At 37.3% G+C, this 18,994-nt stretch overlaps 1 protein-coding gene across 1 annotated transcript in view; it reads right to left on the bottom strand.

The window, feature by feature from the left end:
• Positions 1 to 393: 393 nt before the first annotated feature.
• LOC131030810 (transcription factor MYB3R-4) overlaps positions 394 to 18,994 on the bottom strand; it is a 96,870-nt gene continuing 78,269 nt past the window's right edge. Inside the window, exon 11 of the mRNA XM_057961728.2 lies at positions 394 to 919. Within this exon, the coding sequence (XP_057817711.2) occupies positions 755 to 919 (165 nt within the window). The 3' untranslated portion in view covers positions 394 to 754. The remainder of the gene's footprint in view (positions 920 to 18,994) is intronic.

Raw genomic sequence — 18,994 nt, 5'->3', positions numbered from 1 at the left:
TATGGATCAATGTCATTTGACATAAAATGCTGATAATGCCACTGAAGTAATGCCGAATAAACAATGATAAGCCGAAACTCCCTGCTCCAACACTGCTGCTCAAAGAAATAGACTCCAAAACAATGCATAATGACATTTTTGTGCAAAATTGCATCATGAAAGAACAGCAAAAAAATGACAGAAGTTGCAAGCTTTTTGGCAACTAATTGTTGACTTCTGTGAGATTTTAACAAAAACTCGCCATTTTTTTAGCTGGAGTTTTTAAGCGAGTTACATTTTTTGCAAATATTTGATGGGTGTATATCAAATGCATATGGTAAAATGATTTTGTAAAGCCTGGCTAAAAATTAAGAATAACCCAAAGAAATTGAGAATTCTTAAGAGCAATAAAAATGCATGCAGAAAAAATCACAAGAGATTTTTCGAATAATAAAATGCTGAACACAGCTTATTTCAAGAGCAATACACATAAGACATTATCTGCAGTAAGTACACCCGTCGTTGATATGCAAATCTTACTGCACTATTATCCCTGGTTGTATACAACCTATAGACATTAATAAACTCCAAAGAATCTCCGCAAACTAGTTCAATAAATAAATTATGCAGGAAAGTGCCTCCATTCTCTCTTCTGCAAGAATTAAATGAGCTATAATTATATCTTAATTAGATTACAACAACAATGGCATGAAAATGCTGCCTTTGCTGAAAACTAAACATACAAGCAATCTTCCCAAAAAAGGAACTGTACACATTAACGGAATTCCTTCCGCAGATATAGTGATGGGCTAGAAAAGTCATTCAGAGTTTGGCTCATAAAAGAAGTCTGGTTCATTTCTGCTTCACCATTAAGTCCTCCACTTCGACCAGGAGTGCTGAAGAATCTAATATCTGAAAGGGAAAACTCCACCGGGAAGGGCTACAAAAAAATTCAAAGAAAAGAATCATGAGATTATGGATAAATACAATCACAATACAAAACTATTACCTACCACCAGCTATTCATCTTGATTGTGATAACACATAGCAGCCATGTTCATAAAAACATAAAAAAACAGAATATGAGAGTTTAAATAAATACAAAATATGCTTGAGCCAAAAAAATTGGGATAAAAAATGAGATTTGGAATTTTTTGCAAGGAAACAAACCAAAGCATTAGTTTCCATATAGGTTTCCTCATACAGAAGCCTCCATATAAGGTAGTAAAAGAGAAATATCCACGAGTGTTTAACTCATGCAGTCAAAGAAAAAGAAAAAGAAATGTAGCTTTCTTCAATATGGAATTATTTGACTCTGGTCAAAAACATCTCTTTCCATACTCTTAACTTTCTCAATAATTGTGCCATTCAATAATGATATGACTCTCCCAAATAGGAATTAACAATGCACATCAATTTTCATTCTCAACTTTCTCAATATTTGTAATACCATACAGACTCTAGAGCAATGTTCTTGCCTGATTAAGGTCCTTTTAAAAAAAACGAAGCAAATATTGGTAATAATCTTGAAATATCAGTTTCATACAGGTAAAGTTCTTCTAAATACTATACGTAGATTTCTATATCCATGGTTCTAGAAGATTATCCCAGTCTCTAGAGAAAGGGCGATTCCAATACATGATTTTAATGTAAGTCATGCAAGAAATGAAATCAAATTCTTTAACATTTGCTTTATCTTCAAAATGCAAAATGCTTGTTTCATAGAGCTACTTTTGAGCCTTGACAGTGCCATTAAGAATCTAATGGTGTAAACCTACGTTACCCCGAGTTTCTGGGACGGGGACGGCGGGACGCGTTTCCAGGACAGCAAATTTTTTTGCCAAATTTGGGAACGGCTATATAAAATATAGGGAAAATTTAAAATATATAGGAAAATTCTAAATGTTCATATGAAAACATGGATAAAGCATGCATATATACATTATATTCATATGAAAACATGGATATAGCATATGTATGATACTATGAAAAGTTGAAAACATTTTAGAATATAAATTGTGAACATACAACATTGTTAATACTCAATAGACAATATGCAATTATGCATTCTTAAATCAGAATTTTAATTCATTCACATTGTCAATAGGCATATCATAATAGATATTAAAGAAATAACATACAAAATGTCAAAATACCCAAAGGCTACACTGCTGCCATATACTTTCATTGTCAATTACGATATGAAAATCAAAATAGTACTATGTAAAACCAAATACAAAACAGCAAAGTATAATGCTGCCCCTAAACTGCATCTCCTAACATTGCATCAAAATCAGAGTCCTCTAAGTCTCTCCCACTGTCATGGTCTATGTCCACCTCATCCAATGGAATCCCAACCATTCAATGTGGTGTCTCCTCCTCATCAACCTGGCAAAGTATAATGCTGCCCCTAAACTGCATCTCCTAACATTTTTTTTATTTTTAATAACAATTTGAGAAAAAAATTTAAAAAAATTGAAAATACAACTTTTTTAATTTTTTAATGACCTTAGATATGGGGGACATTTGGCCGTCCCCGAGACAGATTGGGGACGTCCCAGCCGTCCCCAGGACGTACGGACATCCCCCAGAGCTAGGGCAGGCGTCCCCCCGTTTCGGGGACGTCCCCTCAAAATGCATGACAATTTGGGGACGGGGGGAAACGTCCCCTGGCCGTCCCCAAGTCCCGGAAACGTCCCCGGGACTGGGACGGGGGTTTTCAAGTCGGGGACGCGTCCTCGGGTAACGTAGGTATAAACCTATGTTACCCCGAGTTTCCACGACGGGGACGACAAAGGATGGCGGTACAAGTTTCGAGGATGGCAAAACATTTTGCCAATTTTGGGGATGGCAAGGGGACAGCAAAGGGGACGGACGGCTATATAAAATATAGGAAAAATTCCAAATATATAGGGAAATTTTAATGTACATATGAAAAATAGATAAAGCATGTATATATACATTATATTCATATGAAAACATAAATAAAGCAGGTATATGTACATTATAGAACCTTAATATATCACATTTGTGTTCAGAATTCATTGTCAATACTCAATATGCATTCATAATTCCGAATTCATTGTCAATACTCAATATGCATTCATGATTCAGAATTCATTGTCAATACTCAATATGCATTCATAATTGAAAATTCATTGTCAATATGCCAAGACTTGTTTGCATGTAGTTCATTCTTTCTTTCTGGTTGGAGGATATTTTGATAGTCTTCCATTACTATTAATGACCTACAACCGCTTCTTTATGCACTACAAAGCATAGATGAAAAAATATGCAAAAAATCATTCAACTCCTCATTTATTTTAAGTCGTTTATGGCAACAATTTAATCTGAGAAAAACTCTTGGATGATTTTTTTGAAAAAATCAAAGGCAATTTATTGGAAAAAAATTGCAAAAAATCGGGAGAAGAACTCAATTAAATCTGCAGTAATGATTTGTTGAGTATTTTTTTACTAAATACTATCATGCAATTGATTACATAACCTTGCACCTTGCCATTTGTGAATCAATTAGTGTAATTGTGTACCTATCCACAACAAGTTAAAAATAGGTGCCTTCAAGGGATGTGGCATCTCTATGGGAAGAATGCAAATCCTTTGGGTGTATGTGTGAGGAAAACTTCAATATGGTGTTTTTGCATGATATGGTAGTTTCATGTGGAAGTCTCATGCTTCTTGAACCATGTTTTTGAAGCTGACGGTATGTTGCAAAGGCTGACAAAGTTCATCAATGTGTAAGAGATGAGCTGAAAATTTGAAAGGCTTTGTGTGCACATGCCAATGCTAGCTATTGAACAAAGTATTTATTTTATGAAAGATGTGAAATAGAGGAGAACTTTAATTCTATAGAAAGGAGATTCAAGGGATGCAAATCCTCTATAATATGTATAGAACTCAAGTTTTATTTAGAGGTTGCACTTATTTTTTGATATATGATATGTATTCAACTCAAACTTTGATTTATATATGATGGAAATCAGTAATATGTTCTACAAATTCAGTGTATATGCGTGTTTTTCAAGAATATTTTAAGAATTACATAAATTCAAATGTTCGATAAATTTGCCAAGTTTTTGCCGATTTTTCCCCAATTTTTTTGCGCTGAGTCCCAAGTTTTCAAAATTTTTGGACCAAAACAGTTATTGCCGAGTAGGAGTTTTTCATCTTTTCTACAAAGTTTTGGGTGTTTGTGAAATTCATTACCAAGCTGTTATTCATATTTCTGAGTGCTTCTGGCTATGATTCAGGCATGTTTACCTTTCATATCAGTGAAAAGTCCAATATTTCAGACCTGCAACCACTTTTTTATGCACTACCAAGTTCTAAGTGTTTGTGAAATTTATTACCAAGCTGCTGCTCATTATTTTACATATTTACCCATCAGATTAGTGAAAAAATAAGTTTTGCGGACCTATAATAAAATTAAAAAATGTATTTTTTTATGAGCATTTGAGTCTTTTATTTTTTTTAATGTGGTGGGAAAAGGGGGACGGCTGGCCGTCCCCAGGGTTTGTTAGGGGATGTTACAAACATCCCCAACCATATTGGGGACGGGGGGTTGCCCCCTTTGAGAATCACTGTCGTCCCCAAGTTTCTGGGACATTTCCCACAGATTTTGCAATTTTGTGGACGACAGGGGGATGTCCCCTAGCCGTCCACAAGTCCCCAAAACATCCCCAATATGGGGACGGGAGATTTTAGCCCAAGGACGCATCCCCGGGTAGCGTAGGTGTAAACACCAAATATTGTTAATTTCTGCATTCCTTTCTTATAAGCAGAGTGTACAACATTAACTACAACCAAAAGAACAGAACCAACTTTTATGTCAAACAAATAGAGTTCAAATAAAATTATTAAGTCAAAACTAAATACACAGTTTATATAACAAATGAATGTGAAATATATGGATAGGTCTGCAATACCATAACATTGTGCAGATAGCATTTTTTTGTGCACTCTACAAACTCACTAGACTCTAAAGAATTTTTTAAGATTGATAGGACATTAAACATAATAGTTTCCATCTCACTTTCCCTCAAAGTTCCTAGAATAAGGTCCACTACAATGTACCTGAGGCTTGAAACCATGTGGTGGTATTTTAATTTGTCACTTTCATGACAACACAAAACAGTAGGTGAAGAAATATTGTCTTGAAATTTGCAAGGAAAGGTCCCTGATCTAATCTACTTTAAAATCTTAAACAAAACCAAGCCTACAAACTATTATTTGGGGTTTTGCACAAGGATGAAATAAATAAGAAAACGTGACCTATATGTTTTGTTCTCAGGGCTAGAGCATGAGACTTTGCAAAACTCCTATTCTCACCAATGAATTTTCTTAATTTATGACAGTTAAAACATAAAGATTAAAATAAAAATTCTTAAGAGTCGTATCAATGATAAATTTGATCTGGAAGAAAACACACACATGGCAATAACAACACCTAGAAAAAGAATAGATGCAATCAATTAATTATCACAAAACATTCAAAGCTACTCATGGATTCGAACTCCAATGGCACACAAGATTAAGACAAATCTTATTAACCGGATTCTTACTTGACTAATTATTTCATGCCCATATTTACACATGAACATGACTCTTAGTATCAAAGTCAAGTAACCATAAAGTTGGGTCTCTCTCAAACATTGAAGAACCTGATGCAAATGCTCCTCATGCTCCTCTATTTGTGAGTAGATTAAAATGTCATCCAAATACACCAATACAAATCAGTCTAAGAATGTACAACACTCCCCATTCATGAGGCTCATTGACACTGCAAGGGCATTCATCAAACCAAATGGTACCATTGTGAATTCATTCTGACGTTATCAAGTCCAAAAAGTTGTCTTATGAATGCTTGTTTTCAATCCTCAGCTGATGATATTCGGACTTCAAATCTATCTTAGAGAAAACCCCAACACCCTACATTTGATCAAACAAGTCATCGATCCTCGGCAATGGGTAGTGATTCTTCATCATTACTTAGTTCAGCTGCCTATATAGTCCAAGCAAAGGCAACGGGATCCATACTTCTTAACCAAGATGATTGATGCAACCCAAGGAAAGATACTAAAATGAATGTGACCCTTCTCCAACAACTCCTCTAATGGTAGATTGAGCTCACTAAGCTCATGGGTGATCATCCTATAAAGTGCTCAGGATACAAGCTCTATTCTTGACACTGATAGACTTATAAAGCACTGAGAGGGGGGGGTGAATCAATGACACCAAAAACAATAAAACTTTAAACATTGACCGGTAGATATACTTAATAAGTTTACTCAACACTATGCATGCAATCCAAAATGATATTAAAGCATCCACAATAAGTAAAACACCCACCATAACACAAGTGTTTATACGTGGAAAACCCAAATGGGAAAAACCACGATGAGATGAGACTCACAAGTTAACTATCTACAGTAATAGATAACTGACCAATTAAGGTCTACAAAAGTGCTCTGCTAGGAGCGAATCCTGTTAAAGATCCCAAAGCTCTGTTAGGAGCTATACCCTATTAAAGGTAGTACCCTGTTAGGAGTAACCTCAGTAGAGGATTTCTGAATCCAAACTAATGGATCACTTTGTTAAAGGATTTGTACAATGAAGCTTGTTAGAGCTTACCCGTTTAGGGGATTTGACTATTGTAGTGATTAGAAAAGAACAGGTGGTGTGATCTAGAAGTAGCACAACTTGCTTGAATAGATCCTCTTTTGCGCACTCAAAACTGCATCACCAACATATTTTGCAATGCCTTCAACAACTTAACACTTCTATCTTCGCATCAAATCATCTCATATCGTATCTCTAAAATAGTTCATCATAATGTCATTATATAGACATTTAGATTTCATGTCGTCTTTAGAAATTATATCACAATTTCCTAGGTGCAGTGTATCTAGACAATCAAACATAACTCATCACAAATTACCACCAAAATTTGTCGGTTAGGGTAACTCATCACGACCGGTGATAACTCATCACACAATCAATGAATACCGGTTGGAACACCAATACCGGTTAGAGTTAACCATCTCAACATGTAAACCGATTGTCCTTCATTGCTTCTTTGATGGTCTCTGCGATCTTCAAGTTGATGTCAAGTTATTCCTGCATATACCGGTTGTCTACATGTACCGGTTTGACACTCTCTAAACCATCATAAACAAAACTTCCAATACCAGTTGCAATACAAGTAACTTTAAAAGTAATACCGGTAGACAATGTGAACATATGTGTGTGTACATGTTGCATCAATGACAACATATGAAGTCATTCAATACAATCATCTCAAGCCAACAATCTCCCCCTTTGGCATTGATGGTAACACTTAGAAAATCTTACAACTTTACAACTAAGTGTGCTTACAAAAGTTGTACAAACATATATTTCTACTCCTACTTGTTGTTTGTAACTAGTTCGAAAATTAATTATAAAGTAAAAATCAAATTGCCCAAGGCAACATTTGATTTTTGCTAAATAGGGTTGGGCCCGCCCTTACTTGTATCCACACCCAAAGGTAGCGTGGGCATTCAAACTAACACTGGCGCCAAATTCAATATAGGGCCAACCCTATATAATATAAGGTGGAAGCATTCAAATACATATACATTAGCGTGGGAAATCAAATTTGAAGTTGGCGCCAATTACTTATTGGGCCGACCCAATAAGTCAGCAAGCACCATATATATATGGTGTCATTTGGAGTGCATAAGACAAGTTTTTCAAGCAAATAATTCTGCTCCAAAAGATTGATGCGAACTCTACCTTTGCCCTATGGTGCGAAATTCTCCAGTCGTACAGTGCAAACCTTCTCAGCTATTATGTGCAATCAGTATATGAAGAATCTGAGCCAACTTGGTGTGAACTATCTCTACTGTTAGGAGCAATCCGTGCCTGAAGAATCTGATCCATTGTATGTGAAGAATTGATGCTATATAGACTAAACGCGAATCCCATTCATGGGCATAATCCTAGATGCAAATACCTCCATTAAAGAGTGCAGACTTCATCATCAAAAGGTGCAGACCTATGTACTTCATATTGATATTGAAGACAGGTTATCAAAGCTCTGAGACATCATATCAGACCTAGAGAAGATCTAAAGAAGAAGGTTGTTTATATCTAATTTGGTGCAGTCTTGGTCAAGCTTGTGTGCTAACCTAGTTATTAGATTAGAACAAACAGATTGTTGTTTGTTCATCATCATTAGCATTAAAGGGATAAGTATTGTAATCTATCCAATTGGTGACAATCAGATCTGAGGATCATTCTTTGCTGTGTTTTCCTCCAAGAGGGAGGTTTCCCAAGGTAACTCGTGTTTTGTGTTATATTGTTTATGCATTTCATTTAGACTATGTTTGTTTAATTGTTCAACTAACCTTCATGTTAATATAAGTTGTCAAAGATACAATTCTGATTTTTGTTCTTACTGTTAATCTGAGACCTAAAATCCAACACTACTCCCCCTTAACAATACATACAAAATTTTCACAACACATACATATTTCTACTCCCCCTTTGACAACAATGCCAAATTGAAAAGTAAAATACATATATATATAGCAAAATTTGCATCAAATGTTTACATATACAAATAAAAATGTATTAAGGAGTGTTCACTTCAATTTGCAAAAAAATGTCACTGAAAGTAATCCTCATTTGAGAAAAATCATTCTCCCATGTTTCCAGTAAGGTTTCAAAAATCTCAATGGTTGTCATAATCTGTGCAGAAAATTCTTCCATTGCATCAATAGTCCTCATCTCTGGAGTCACCAAAACCGCTTCTGCATCCTTGTAAACTCGTTGTAAGATATCCACTTTAGGTCTCAACTGGTTCTTTAACTCCTTCAACGATCGGAGTCTCTTTGCCTGTTCAAAATCATAGACATCTAACCGATTTTGCAAATCATCCACAGATTTGCCAAAAGCTAAGACTGAGTCCTGTAAAGGTATGTAGGAATTACATATCTTTGCCAGTTCCAGTTCTGTCTCTTTTCGCTTCTTAACTATATCAACATAGAAAAATGAAACATTAGGTGTGTAGGCTAGAATTCTGCCTCCTGACTCAATAGTTTTTCTCAAAAGATCTTTGTTCAGGGATAAAGCAATCTTCCCTGTATCAATATCTTTCATTATTTGTTCTCCTCTTTTCTTCCTGTACTTTTTCTTAGCCATAGTCTAAGCTACTTCCTCAAGTGACTTGAGTTGGTCAGAAGCATCAGTATCCAACTATCCAAGCTTGTCAATAGGAGTTGACAAATTTCCTATAGCAGTCTCCGGTAGAAGACTTGACAAAATCTCCACAGCAATTTGGATAGTTTTTGCTTCCTTCCTCTGTTCCTCAAGCCTCTTCTTATGTGCTCTGGATTGCATCACATTTGCAATCTCCAACAATTCCGATGCACTCATATTATCAACATCTATAGGCCCTTTGATGCCAAATGAGTCATCATCATCATCATTCTACTGCTTGACTAATGCTTTTTCAGATTCAGCAAATTTCTCCTCCTTGGTTTTCTCTTCCTTTTGTTCTTTCTCCTTTTCCTATTCAGAGGATTTCTTTACAACTTTTTCTACAAGTTTCTCATGGGTATCCTATGAAACCGATGGGAGTTGTGATTTCACTGGTTGATCTTTTACCGTTGGGGGTGGAATATCCACACTTGGTTGAGTTGTTGGTATATCCACTGCATTAACCTGTGAATCAGTAAATTTCGGTGGCTGCATATCTGGCTCAATAATGTTCCCAGATAGATCAATGGTATCTTGTATGTCATCAACAAAGATTACCGGTTGGGAAGTAGTGTCATCCTTCTTCTTGATAGGATAGACAATATCAGCTTGCACTATGTCTTCCTCATCCATTTCCGGTCCTTCCACAGTATCTTGCTCATTGGCCTGTTGGGATTCTATTAGTTTACGCGTTTTCTGAATGTCCCTTGCTATCTGATGAGTCTCAACTTCAACAGACTGCATCTTTCCACTTATAAGCTTTAATCTCCTTGACTTAAAAGGAAATTGTGTTTTGTGTTTATCAAGCAATGCAATTAACTCATCTTTTGACAAATCAAGAAAATATTGCATAAACACATTATCAATAATTTCTTTTTCTTTCTTCACAGCTTCTTCCCATTTATTCAAAAGAATATAAAGAATCAGAAATATCTTTCTTAAGATCATGAGGTAATCAATTGTAATGACACAAATAGTTGATTACCTGTTGAACAATGTGTTCCTTCTGATCTGAATCAAAACATTCTTTAACATTATCAAATCTATTCCTTCCCAATGTCTTTACCGTTCCCTCAAAATCAGTCATAGGTTTGTAAGACAAAGCTTTAATGGGAATATCTTGCTAAGAGGTGGCTTCAACTGGTTTGGCCTTCTTACCAATTGCCTTTACCTTCTTTGGTTCTTCCTCAGTGTTAGTATCATCAGATTCTGCCAGAAGAATCAGTTGTCGACCTCTTTTATTTGTTGCAGTCTGCTTCTTTATCTGTACCTTAGGTGTCGGTTCCTTTTTAACTTGGACACTTCGTGTCACTCTAGTACTTGTTGACACCGGAGGCGCTTGCTCAAGCTTCTTCTTCCCTTACCACTAATGGTTGGAGCACTACTGGTTTCAGCTTTTGCAGTTTGCTCCTCAATAGTATCCAATCTTTTCTTCTTCTTGTCCACTGGAGATGCCAACAGGTAATTGGCATAACCAATCAATAAGTCATAATTGACTTCATAGCTCATGTCTTCCATTTCATCTTCTCTTGGTTCAATAGCTTCCATCAGACAGAAATCAATGGTGACTGTGAAAATGATGTTCTTAGCAAAGTTTTTCACCACATCTTCAAGTAGCCTTACCCTCATACTCATTTTCTTCTTAAATTCATTGAAATACTTGTTCATTGCAGCAGAGAAAGTGTTCTTAACAACCTTAATGATGTTCTTGATCTAAGCAGTTACCGGTAGGTCTTTAGACCATTCAATATCACCAATTCCCAGTAGGAAATTCTGAAAGTAAAAGAATAATCCAATCAATAACTGACCAAATTTGAACTTCTGATTGTTGTCCTTCTTGATTGACTAAAGATTCACAATTAATTGACTCCTTATGGCCTCACATAGGTCATAATCTGCGTTCTCAGCAATCATTTTATAGGTTGTATGCACTGCTGCAGATGGCACACTGTTCATTCTATTGGAATAGAATATCCTGTAGCCTATAACCATAGTAGCCAGTTTAACCATTGGGTCCTTAAAGTTATTAACAGAAAATGCACGCCCATCAGAGGTAGACGAGGTTAAAGTGGTTACAGTCTCTTTAGATATTCGCCTCAGCTTGGGAACTTCACCGGTTGACCAAAAACCAGTCACAGCTTGGATAGCTTCCTTGGTTATAGTCTGTGTCCTTTCCAGATACATGTGTTCACCATGAACACGACTTAGAATGAATCTGACGTATTCCTCTTCAAAATCCTCAAGAAAATAAGCTACATTATGAAAACCCTTCTCATAAACCCTAATATACTCAGGTTGGATCTTTCCGCTCTTATCGCAAAGGGATTTCAACTGAGAATAAATTGATAGTGATCCTAAATCTTTGATTTTACAATCAATATAGCTAGACAAATCACCTTTTACAATGACACCGTTAGGAACTTGAGATAAAGCATTGCAAGACACTATTCGTTCCGATTCCACAACCTCCATAGGTTCTGATGTGATCATTAGTCTCTCTACTTGCTTAGATGATGAAGCCATTCAGATAAACTTGATTCAAAAAGGGATTTACAAAGAAATACCTTAATTCTCACGCGCTGCCTCGGTTACCGATCGATTACTCAAATACACACCAATTCCACCTTCACTAATCTTCGAATCAGCTTCAATCACGCAAATCACAGCACAAATTCGACTAAGACCAACTAGCAAATCTCTCTTCGCTCTACAAGTGCTCAAGAATTCTCTTTCGAATGCATTTAGGGTAAAGATAACATAGTAAAACTTGCTTTTATCCTTTTTACCTACTGCAATAAATGCTCGACTGCTAGGGTTACAAACCCTAATACACTGCTTAACGATGCATACAATATTAACAGGTGTAAAACCAGTTGATAAACTTTCGAAAAACCAATTGACAAAAGATATCAAGATTTCACACATAACTCAAAATGCAAATTCTCTTACCACTCATCTTTCAAGGGGTCCGGAAGTAGATTTACCGCTATGCTCCCCTTAGCCCTGTTGAAAAGCTCAATTCACCGGTGCAGGATTCTCCACACTGGGTGAAGGGTTAGGTTCTTCTGCAAGTATATCATCACTCTTCTTTTTCCAGATTCGGTTCATCTCTTCTCTGGTTTCCTCAACATTTACCTTCTGCTTACCTTTCTGATCTACAGAATGATTAACCGGTTTGTTCTTTCTAGTTCTACAGAACTTCGCCATGTGTCCCGGTTTATGACAATGGCGGCAGGCCATTCCAGATGATCTCCAGGGTCCTACATTGCCTCTTCCAGTTCTCCTTCTACAATTAATAGCCACATGACCATAATTGTTACAAATGGTGCAAATGACATTAGTTACCTTTTCCATCTCAAATGGACTAAATTGGTTGACATAGGGTCTCTGCCAGTTTATGTTACCCCGGTTGTCATAGGTTCTCCTCCAGTTACCATTAGGTCTGGGATTCATGTGAGGTACTGGATTATTTGCTCCATATCTGCATTCAACTGATCTATGTCCATACATTTTGCATGTGAAACAATGACCTTTAAATCTCCTAGATACATACCTAGTGTTTGCATTGTAGCCTGTATTCTCATTGGGTCTGTTTCTACACACATTTGCAATATGTCCAGGTTTATGATAGACAAAGCAAACAGGTTTAAAAACTTTCTTATCGGTAGGCTTATTAACCTTAGGAGCAGTTTTGTCCTTATGAATGTTGCTCTTTGTACCAGAAGACTCTCCTTCTCAGATGTGTTAAAGCCTAGTCCAAATGTATCACCTTTCATCCTTTGTGATTGGATCTGCTCATCCAGCATGGTAGAACTTTTATTGAACTTTTCCATCTTTCCATTAGCCTCAGTGAGCTCTCTAGTAAGATCTTCATTGTGTTTTGCAATAGTCTCTCTTAGAGATGATGCCATTTCAAGATCTAGCTGCAAAGCCTCTTTTTCTTCTTTTTCTGCATACCAATGTTCATGCAAAGTTGCATTCTCTTGTTTGATCTTAGCAATCTCATGATCTCTCTCTTTGACAAGGTCTTCAGCTGCCAAACTAGCTTCCAGCTCTTGGCTCATGCGGATAGTTAGGGCTTCTAACTATCTTCTCAGATTTAGCTTTTTACCGTTCAATTTTTCAACTTCTTTAGCTAATGCATCAATGTTAGCTTCATCTGAAGAACTATTATCAGATATTTCCAATAGTTGTTTAGTCAGCTCTCTCCTTTTGACTTGTGAAGCTTTAAATATGACCCTTAGGGTTTCAAGCTCATCCTTGGTAGCTTCAAGCACTCTAGCCATCTCAAAGTAGCTCATATCCCCCATGGTGGCTTTAGGGTTTCTTTCCAAGCGATTAAGCCTTAAAGAAGTTAGGCTCTAATACCAATTGATAGGCTTATAAAGCACTAAGAGGGGGGGGTGAATCAGTGACACCAATAACAATACTACTTTAAACACTGACCGGTAGATATACTTAATAAGTTTACTCAACACTATGCATGCAATCCAAAATGATATTAAAGCATCCACAATAAGTAAAACATCCACCATAACACAAGTGTTTATACGTGGAAAGCCCAAATCAGAAAAACCACGATGAGATGGGACTCACAAATTAACTATCTACAGTAATAGATAACTGACCGGTTAAGGTCTACAAAAGTGCCCTGCTAGGAGCGAATCCTATTAAAGATCCCAAAGCTCTGTTAGGAGCTATACCCTGTTAAAGGTAGTACTGTTGTGACCTTTTTCACACATCGCCCCATTGCAAATGGGGACCCTCTCTTTTCCTGCTTTCTAGGGTTTTGTTAGTGTCCTATGACCTTTTGCTGCAATTTCACCAAGCCTTGTCCAGTTCAAAGCATTTCAGGCCCTGACGATTGAAAGTTAGTTTTTGCAAGTTATGTGATTCCGAAGTGTGAACACCACCAGAGTGCTTAGAAAGGCCAAAGGACGAAGATCGCAATCGATTTGGACGAATTTGGACAACTTTCTATTTTTAGAAAGTTTGCTTTTTTTTGCTTTTTCCTATTTTTTAGGAAGTTTCGTTTTTGGCATTTTCAGCCCGATCCCTAGTATGGCTATTTTTAGAAAGTTTTTCCTATTTTTTAGGGATGTCTGCTTTTTGCTTTTTTGGGATGCAAACCTAGGGTTTACACTTGTACCACTGACCTGCTTCGACCGGAACTCGAAAATTCCAAGTTTTGATCTAAAAAAGCTAAATCCCTAGATTTTATGCTTTTTGCTTTTTCGGGATGCAAACCTAGGGTTTACACTTGCACCACTGACCTGCTTCGACCGAAACTCGAAAATTCCAAATTTTGATCTAAAAAAGCTAAATCCCTAGATTTTAGGCTTTTTGCTTTTTCGGGATGCAAACCTAGGGTTTACACTTGAGCCACTGACCAGCTTTGACTGGAACTCGAAAATTCCATGTTTTGACCTAAAAAGCTAAGTTCCTATATTTTAGGGGGTCATGGCACCTTCAAAGGATAATCAGCTCGAAAAATCATCCTGATCCTCAAATGTCTTGAAATTTGGTTAAGTCTAGAATGTCATCCTGATCCTGAAATTTGACTGAGTCTGGAAAATTGGAGAATCCTCCAAAAACTAGATTTTGCATTATTAGTCCTAGAGGCCCGAAACCACTCTCAAACATCCTGACAATATATATGAAATATAACTTAAAGTATAAGTGGTATTTCAATTGAAAGAGAAAAGACATATTGAAATACCACTTATACTTAAATGTTATATTTCATATATAGCCCGCCCTCTTGAGAGACCTTCAAAGTCCGCCATGGGTTGGGAGGTCACGTGGGAGCACTCTTCAAAGTCCGCCCAAGCATGTGGAGAGTGCCTCAAAGTCCACCCAAGGTGGAGAGCGCCTCAAAGTCCGCCCAAGCATGTGGGAGCACTCTTCAAAGTCCGCCCAAGCATGTGGAGAGCGCCTCAAAGTCCGCCCAAGGTGGGAGCACTCTTTAAAGTCCGCCCAAGAAGAGAGGTCATGTGGGAGCTAACTTCAAAGTCCGCCTCATGCCTTAGTCAAATTTACACCTTGATGGAGGCCATGAATGAACACTCACCAAAGTCCGCCAAGGCTAGAGAGGTCATGGGGGAGCTAACACCAAAGTCCGCCCAAGGTGGAGAGCCCTCCAAAGTCCGCCCAAGGGGAGGTTGCTTGAAGTCCACTTAGGGGATGGGTTTGAAGTCCGCCAAGGTGGGAGCCTAGCCTAAAGTCCGCCAAGGTGGAGAGCCCTCCAAAGTCCGCCAAGGTTGGGAGGCTAAGGAGGAGGAGTGATAGAAGTCCGCCCAAGTTTGGGACACCACCAAAGTCCACCCAAGATGGAGGTCATGTAGGAGCCCTCTCCCAAGTCCGCCAAAGTAAAAGAGCAAGGTAACATGTGCCAAGTTTAAAGTCCGCCAAGGGTAAAGAGAGCTATGAGGAGAGACCTTCAAAGTCTGCCCCATGCCTTAGCCAAAATTTCGCCTTGATGGAGAGCCATGAGGAGAGACCTTCAAAGTCCGCCCCATGCCTTAGCCAAAAATTTCACCTTGAAGAGAGCCATGAGGAAAGGTCTCCAAAGTTCGCCATACCTTGGAGAAGATGGAGATAAATTTCAAAAGTCCACCTACGCATTGAAAAGTCAAACAAAATCAACAAGATGCTAGTGATGTCACAAAATCCACTGAGATTTCAAAATTAAATCCAAAATGAAGAAAATATCTAAGGATTATTAAAAATCCCCGAAATAAATCCAAAATAGAAAGTTTTCAAAAGGGGAATATTGGAAGATTGAAAAGGATTTCGAACTTAAATCCAAAATGGAAAGTTATTTTTAAGAGAATATTGGAAGATTAATAAATATTTCGAACTTAGAGCCAAATTGGAAACTTTTGGAAGATATTTTCTTCGAATTTGGAAACATGACAACACTTTCCAAAAGAATGAAGTTAAAATTGGAAACATGATTTGGAAGATTTTAAGGGTTTCTGATTGAGGATTTAACTTTATTTACAAATACTTCGTTGTAAACTTCATTTCTACACCAAGAAGTTCGAAAATATTAAGGAGAGCATAGTAAAATACTTTCAGTTTGGAGTTCATCTGGAGAAAGTTTTGGATATTGCTGGAAGTTGGATAAACTTTTTTGACAAAAGTTTCACAGATTTTTGGAGAAAGACAACCAGTATAAGGACGAATTATTGAATCTCTCCTGAATTTTTGAGGGTGAAATTAAATTCATGATGCAGATTTATGTATTTTTTGAGTTTTTCCAGAGTTTGAGAAATGATTTTTAGTGAATTTGTTCGAATTTCTAAGGGAGGAAAATCATTTTTTTGGCTAAGTATAAGAAATTTTCGGAGTTATAATACTTGGTGTTGGATTGTGATCATAGTTATCTTTAAGGTTGGAGAATTTACATGTGAAAATCCCATTCTCATGGCTAAGTATGAAAATGAAGTGAAATTTTCCAAACACTTAGCTGTTTGCAGCCTCAATTTTCTTTAATCCAAGATAGATTTCTAACTTATTTTCCTTTGGTTTTACAGGTCGCAGGAGGAAATAGAAGCGGGATCATCATAGAGATCGCAGTTGGAGTTTCAAGCCAAACGAAAGATTGAGGACAAGTTCACAGGCAAGGTTCATCCGGGCATGAAGATAGCCAAAATTTGGCTAAGTATGGGAAATGTTTCACAAAGAAAATTCCAATTTCCTCAATCATGATGAAGGCATGTCAGGGTATCGAGAAGAAGGACATGATCACAACGAATGCCTAAACAACTTGATCCCATCCTTTCATATTTGCAAGGGGTTATCTAGAGCTTTTACCCTCCTCCCACACAACAGAAATTGGCAACTGAAGGCAGGATCATCACAGAAAACACAAATGGAGTTTCAAGCCAAATTTAGAATTGAAGACGGGACCACGAGCAAGGTTCGTCCGAGTATAGAGAGGGCCAAAATTTGGCTAAGTATGAGAAAAAATTCACGAGGGGATTTGTTCTCCAAATTCGAGGCACTTGAAAGAATCTCAAGGCATCAAGAAAGAAAAGTTCTCAGACTTGGTGAAATATGGAAAAGTTAGATAAACTTCCAACTTCTTGAAGAATTTCATCTCCTGAAGGAATTAAAAAGACAAGCTCCCAAGCAGAATCAAATGGCGACAAGAAGGAATCAAATTTCCATACTTAGACGATTTCTTGACACAAATTGGAGAATTCAAGAAAGACATCCAACACGTTGAGGTGGCGCCTCATCATTTTCCAACCAATCAGATCGCTCCAAGTCAACATGTCCAGGTTCGATGAACCTAATTTATCCAGAAGCTTCTAGAAGGGCGCACTTCACAATGCAACAACCTTCTATATTCATTGATGGTTCATATTTAGCAAGAAGGACAAGTGTCCCAAAAGTAATTGGTCGAGGGTAGTTAGTTTTGGGCAACCCTAATTAGGGTTTATAGCTTTCAATATGGGCCCTTGATCACTGTTTGATCTCGGCCATTCATTTATTCTTGAAAACTATATAAGCCTACCTCCTCTCATTTGGAGAGGGTGAGGTTTTTGATGTATTGTTGCTTAAGGTCATTTCCAGATACTATATTGCATGTGCGCTGCTTTGTAATCTCTATTATTTGAATGATTTGCATGATTTCAATTGCCTCAACACTTAGTTAGAATTAATTTAGATTTGCTTTCATTGTTGTTAATTTGAATGAAGGATTTGATAAGTGTCAATTGATGGTGTGTTTCCGCTCATACTTTTGGTAAATGGATGATTTCCATTCTACCGTGCAAAGTTAGTCTGAGCCCATCCCCTGTGCATCCCAACATCTCGATCATAAGCAAAACCCATTGAAGATTGCACCAGCCTTGTGTAGTTGTCCCTAGTGTGGCGAAGCAAGGTTTAGTTTCTCGAAAGCACCCAGTTGATACCGTCTCCGAAATTCGTAGGATTAGATTAGCCTTCCTAAACCCTATCTCTTTTTCCCTTTCTTTTGAAAGTCTAAATCCCAGAAAATTCCAAAAAAAACAAGAAGAGCCTACAATTGCTAAATCCATCTAAGTCCAGCAATTCAAGATACTTGTCAAACGTAAGTCCCCCTTGAAATTTCAGCATACACTACCCAAGAAGCTATTCCACTAAAGTCGCTTGTTCGCACATATAGACCTTGGAATCAGTAGTGATTTTTCAGGAGAGGATAGAATACCTTCGGGTATCCTATCCTAATGTTTGGTAGATGATAAAACAGACACCAACAAGTACCATGTTAGGAGTAACCTCAGTAGACTATTTCTGAATCCAAACTAATGGATCACCTTGTTAAAGGATTTGTACAATGAAGCTTGTTAGAGCTTACCCGGTTAGGTGATTTGACTGTTGTAGTGATTAGAAAACAACAGGTGGTGTGATCTAGAAGTAGCACAACTTGCTTGAATAGATCCTCTTTTGCGCACTCAAAACTGCATCACCAACATATTCTGCAATGCCTTCAACAACTTAACACTTATATCTTCGCATCAAATCATCTCGTATCATATCTCTAAAATAGTTCATCATAATGTGATTATATAGACATTTAAATTTCATGTCGGCTTTAGAAATTATATCACAATTTCCTAGGTGCAATGTATCTGGACAATCAAACATAACTCATCACAAATTACTGCCAAAATTTGTCGGTTAGGGTAACTCATCGCAACCGGTGATAACTCATCACACAATCAGTGAATACCGGTTGGAACACCGATACCGGTTAGAGTTAACC

Source organism: Cryptomeria japonica, chromosome 4, assembly GCF_030272615.1.
Source record: "Cryptomeria japonica chromosome 4, Sugi_1.0, whole genome shotgun sequence".
Lineage (NCBI taxonomy): Eukaryota > Viridiplantae > Streptophyta > Pinopsida > Cupressales > Cupressaceae > Cryptomeria > Cryptomeria japonica.
This window is presented reverse-complemented; position numbering and strand designations above follow the sequence as displayed.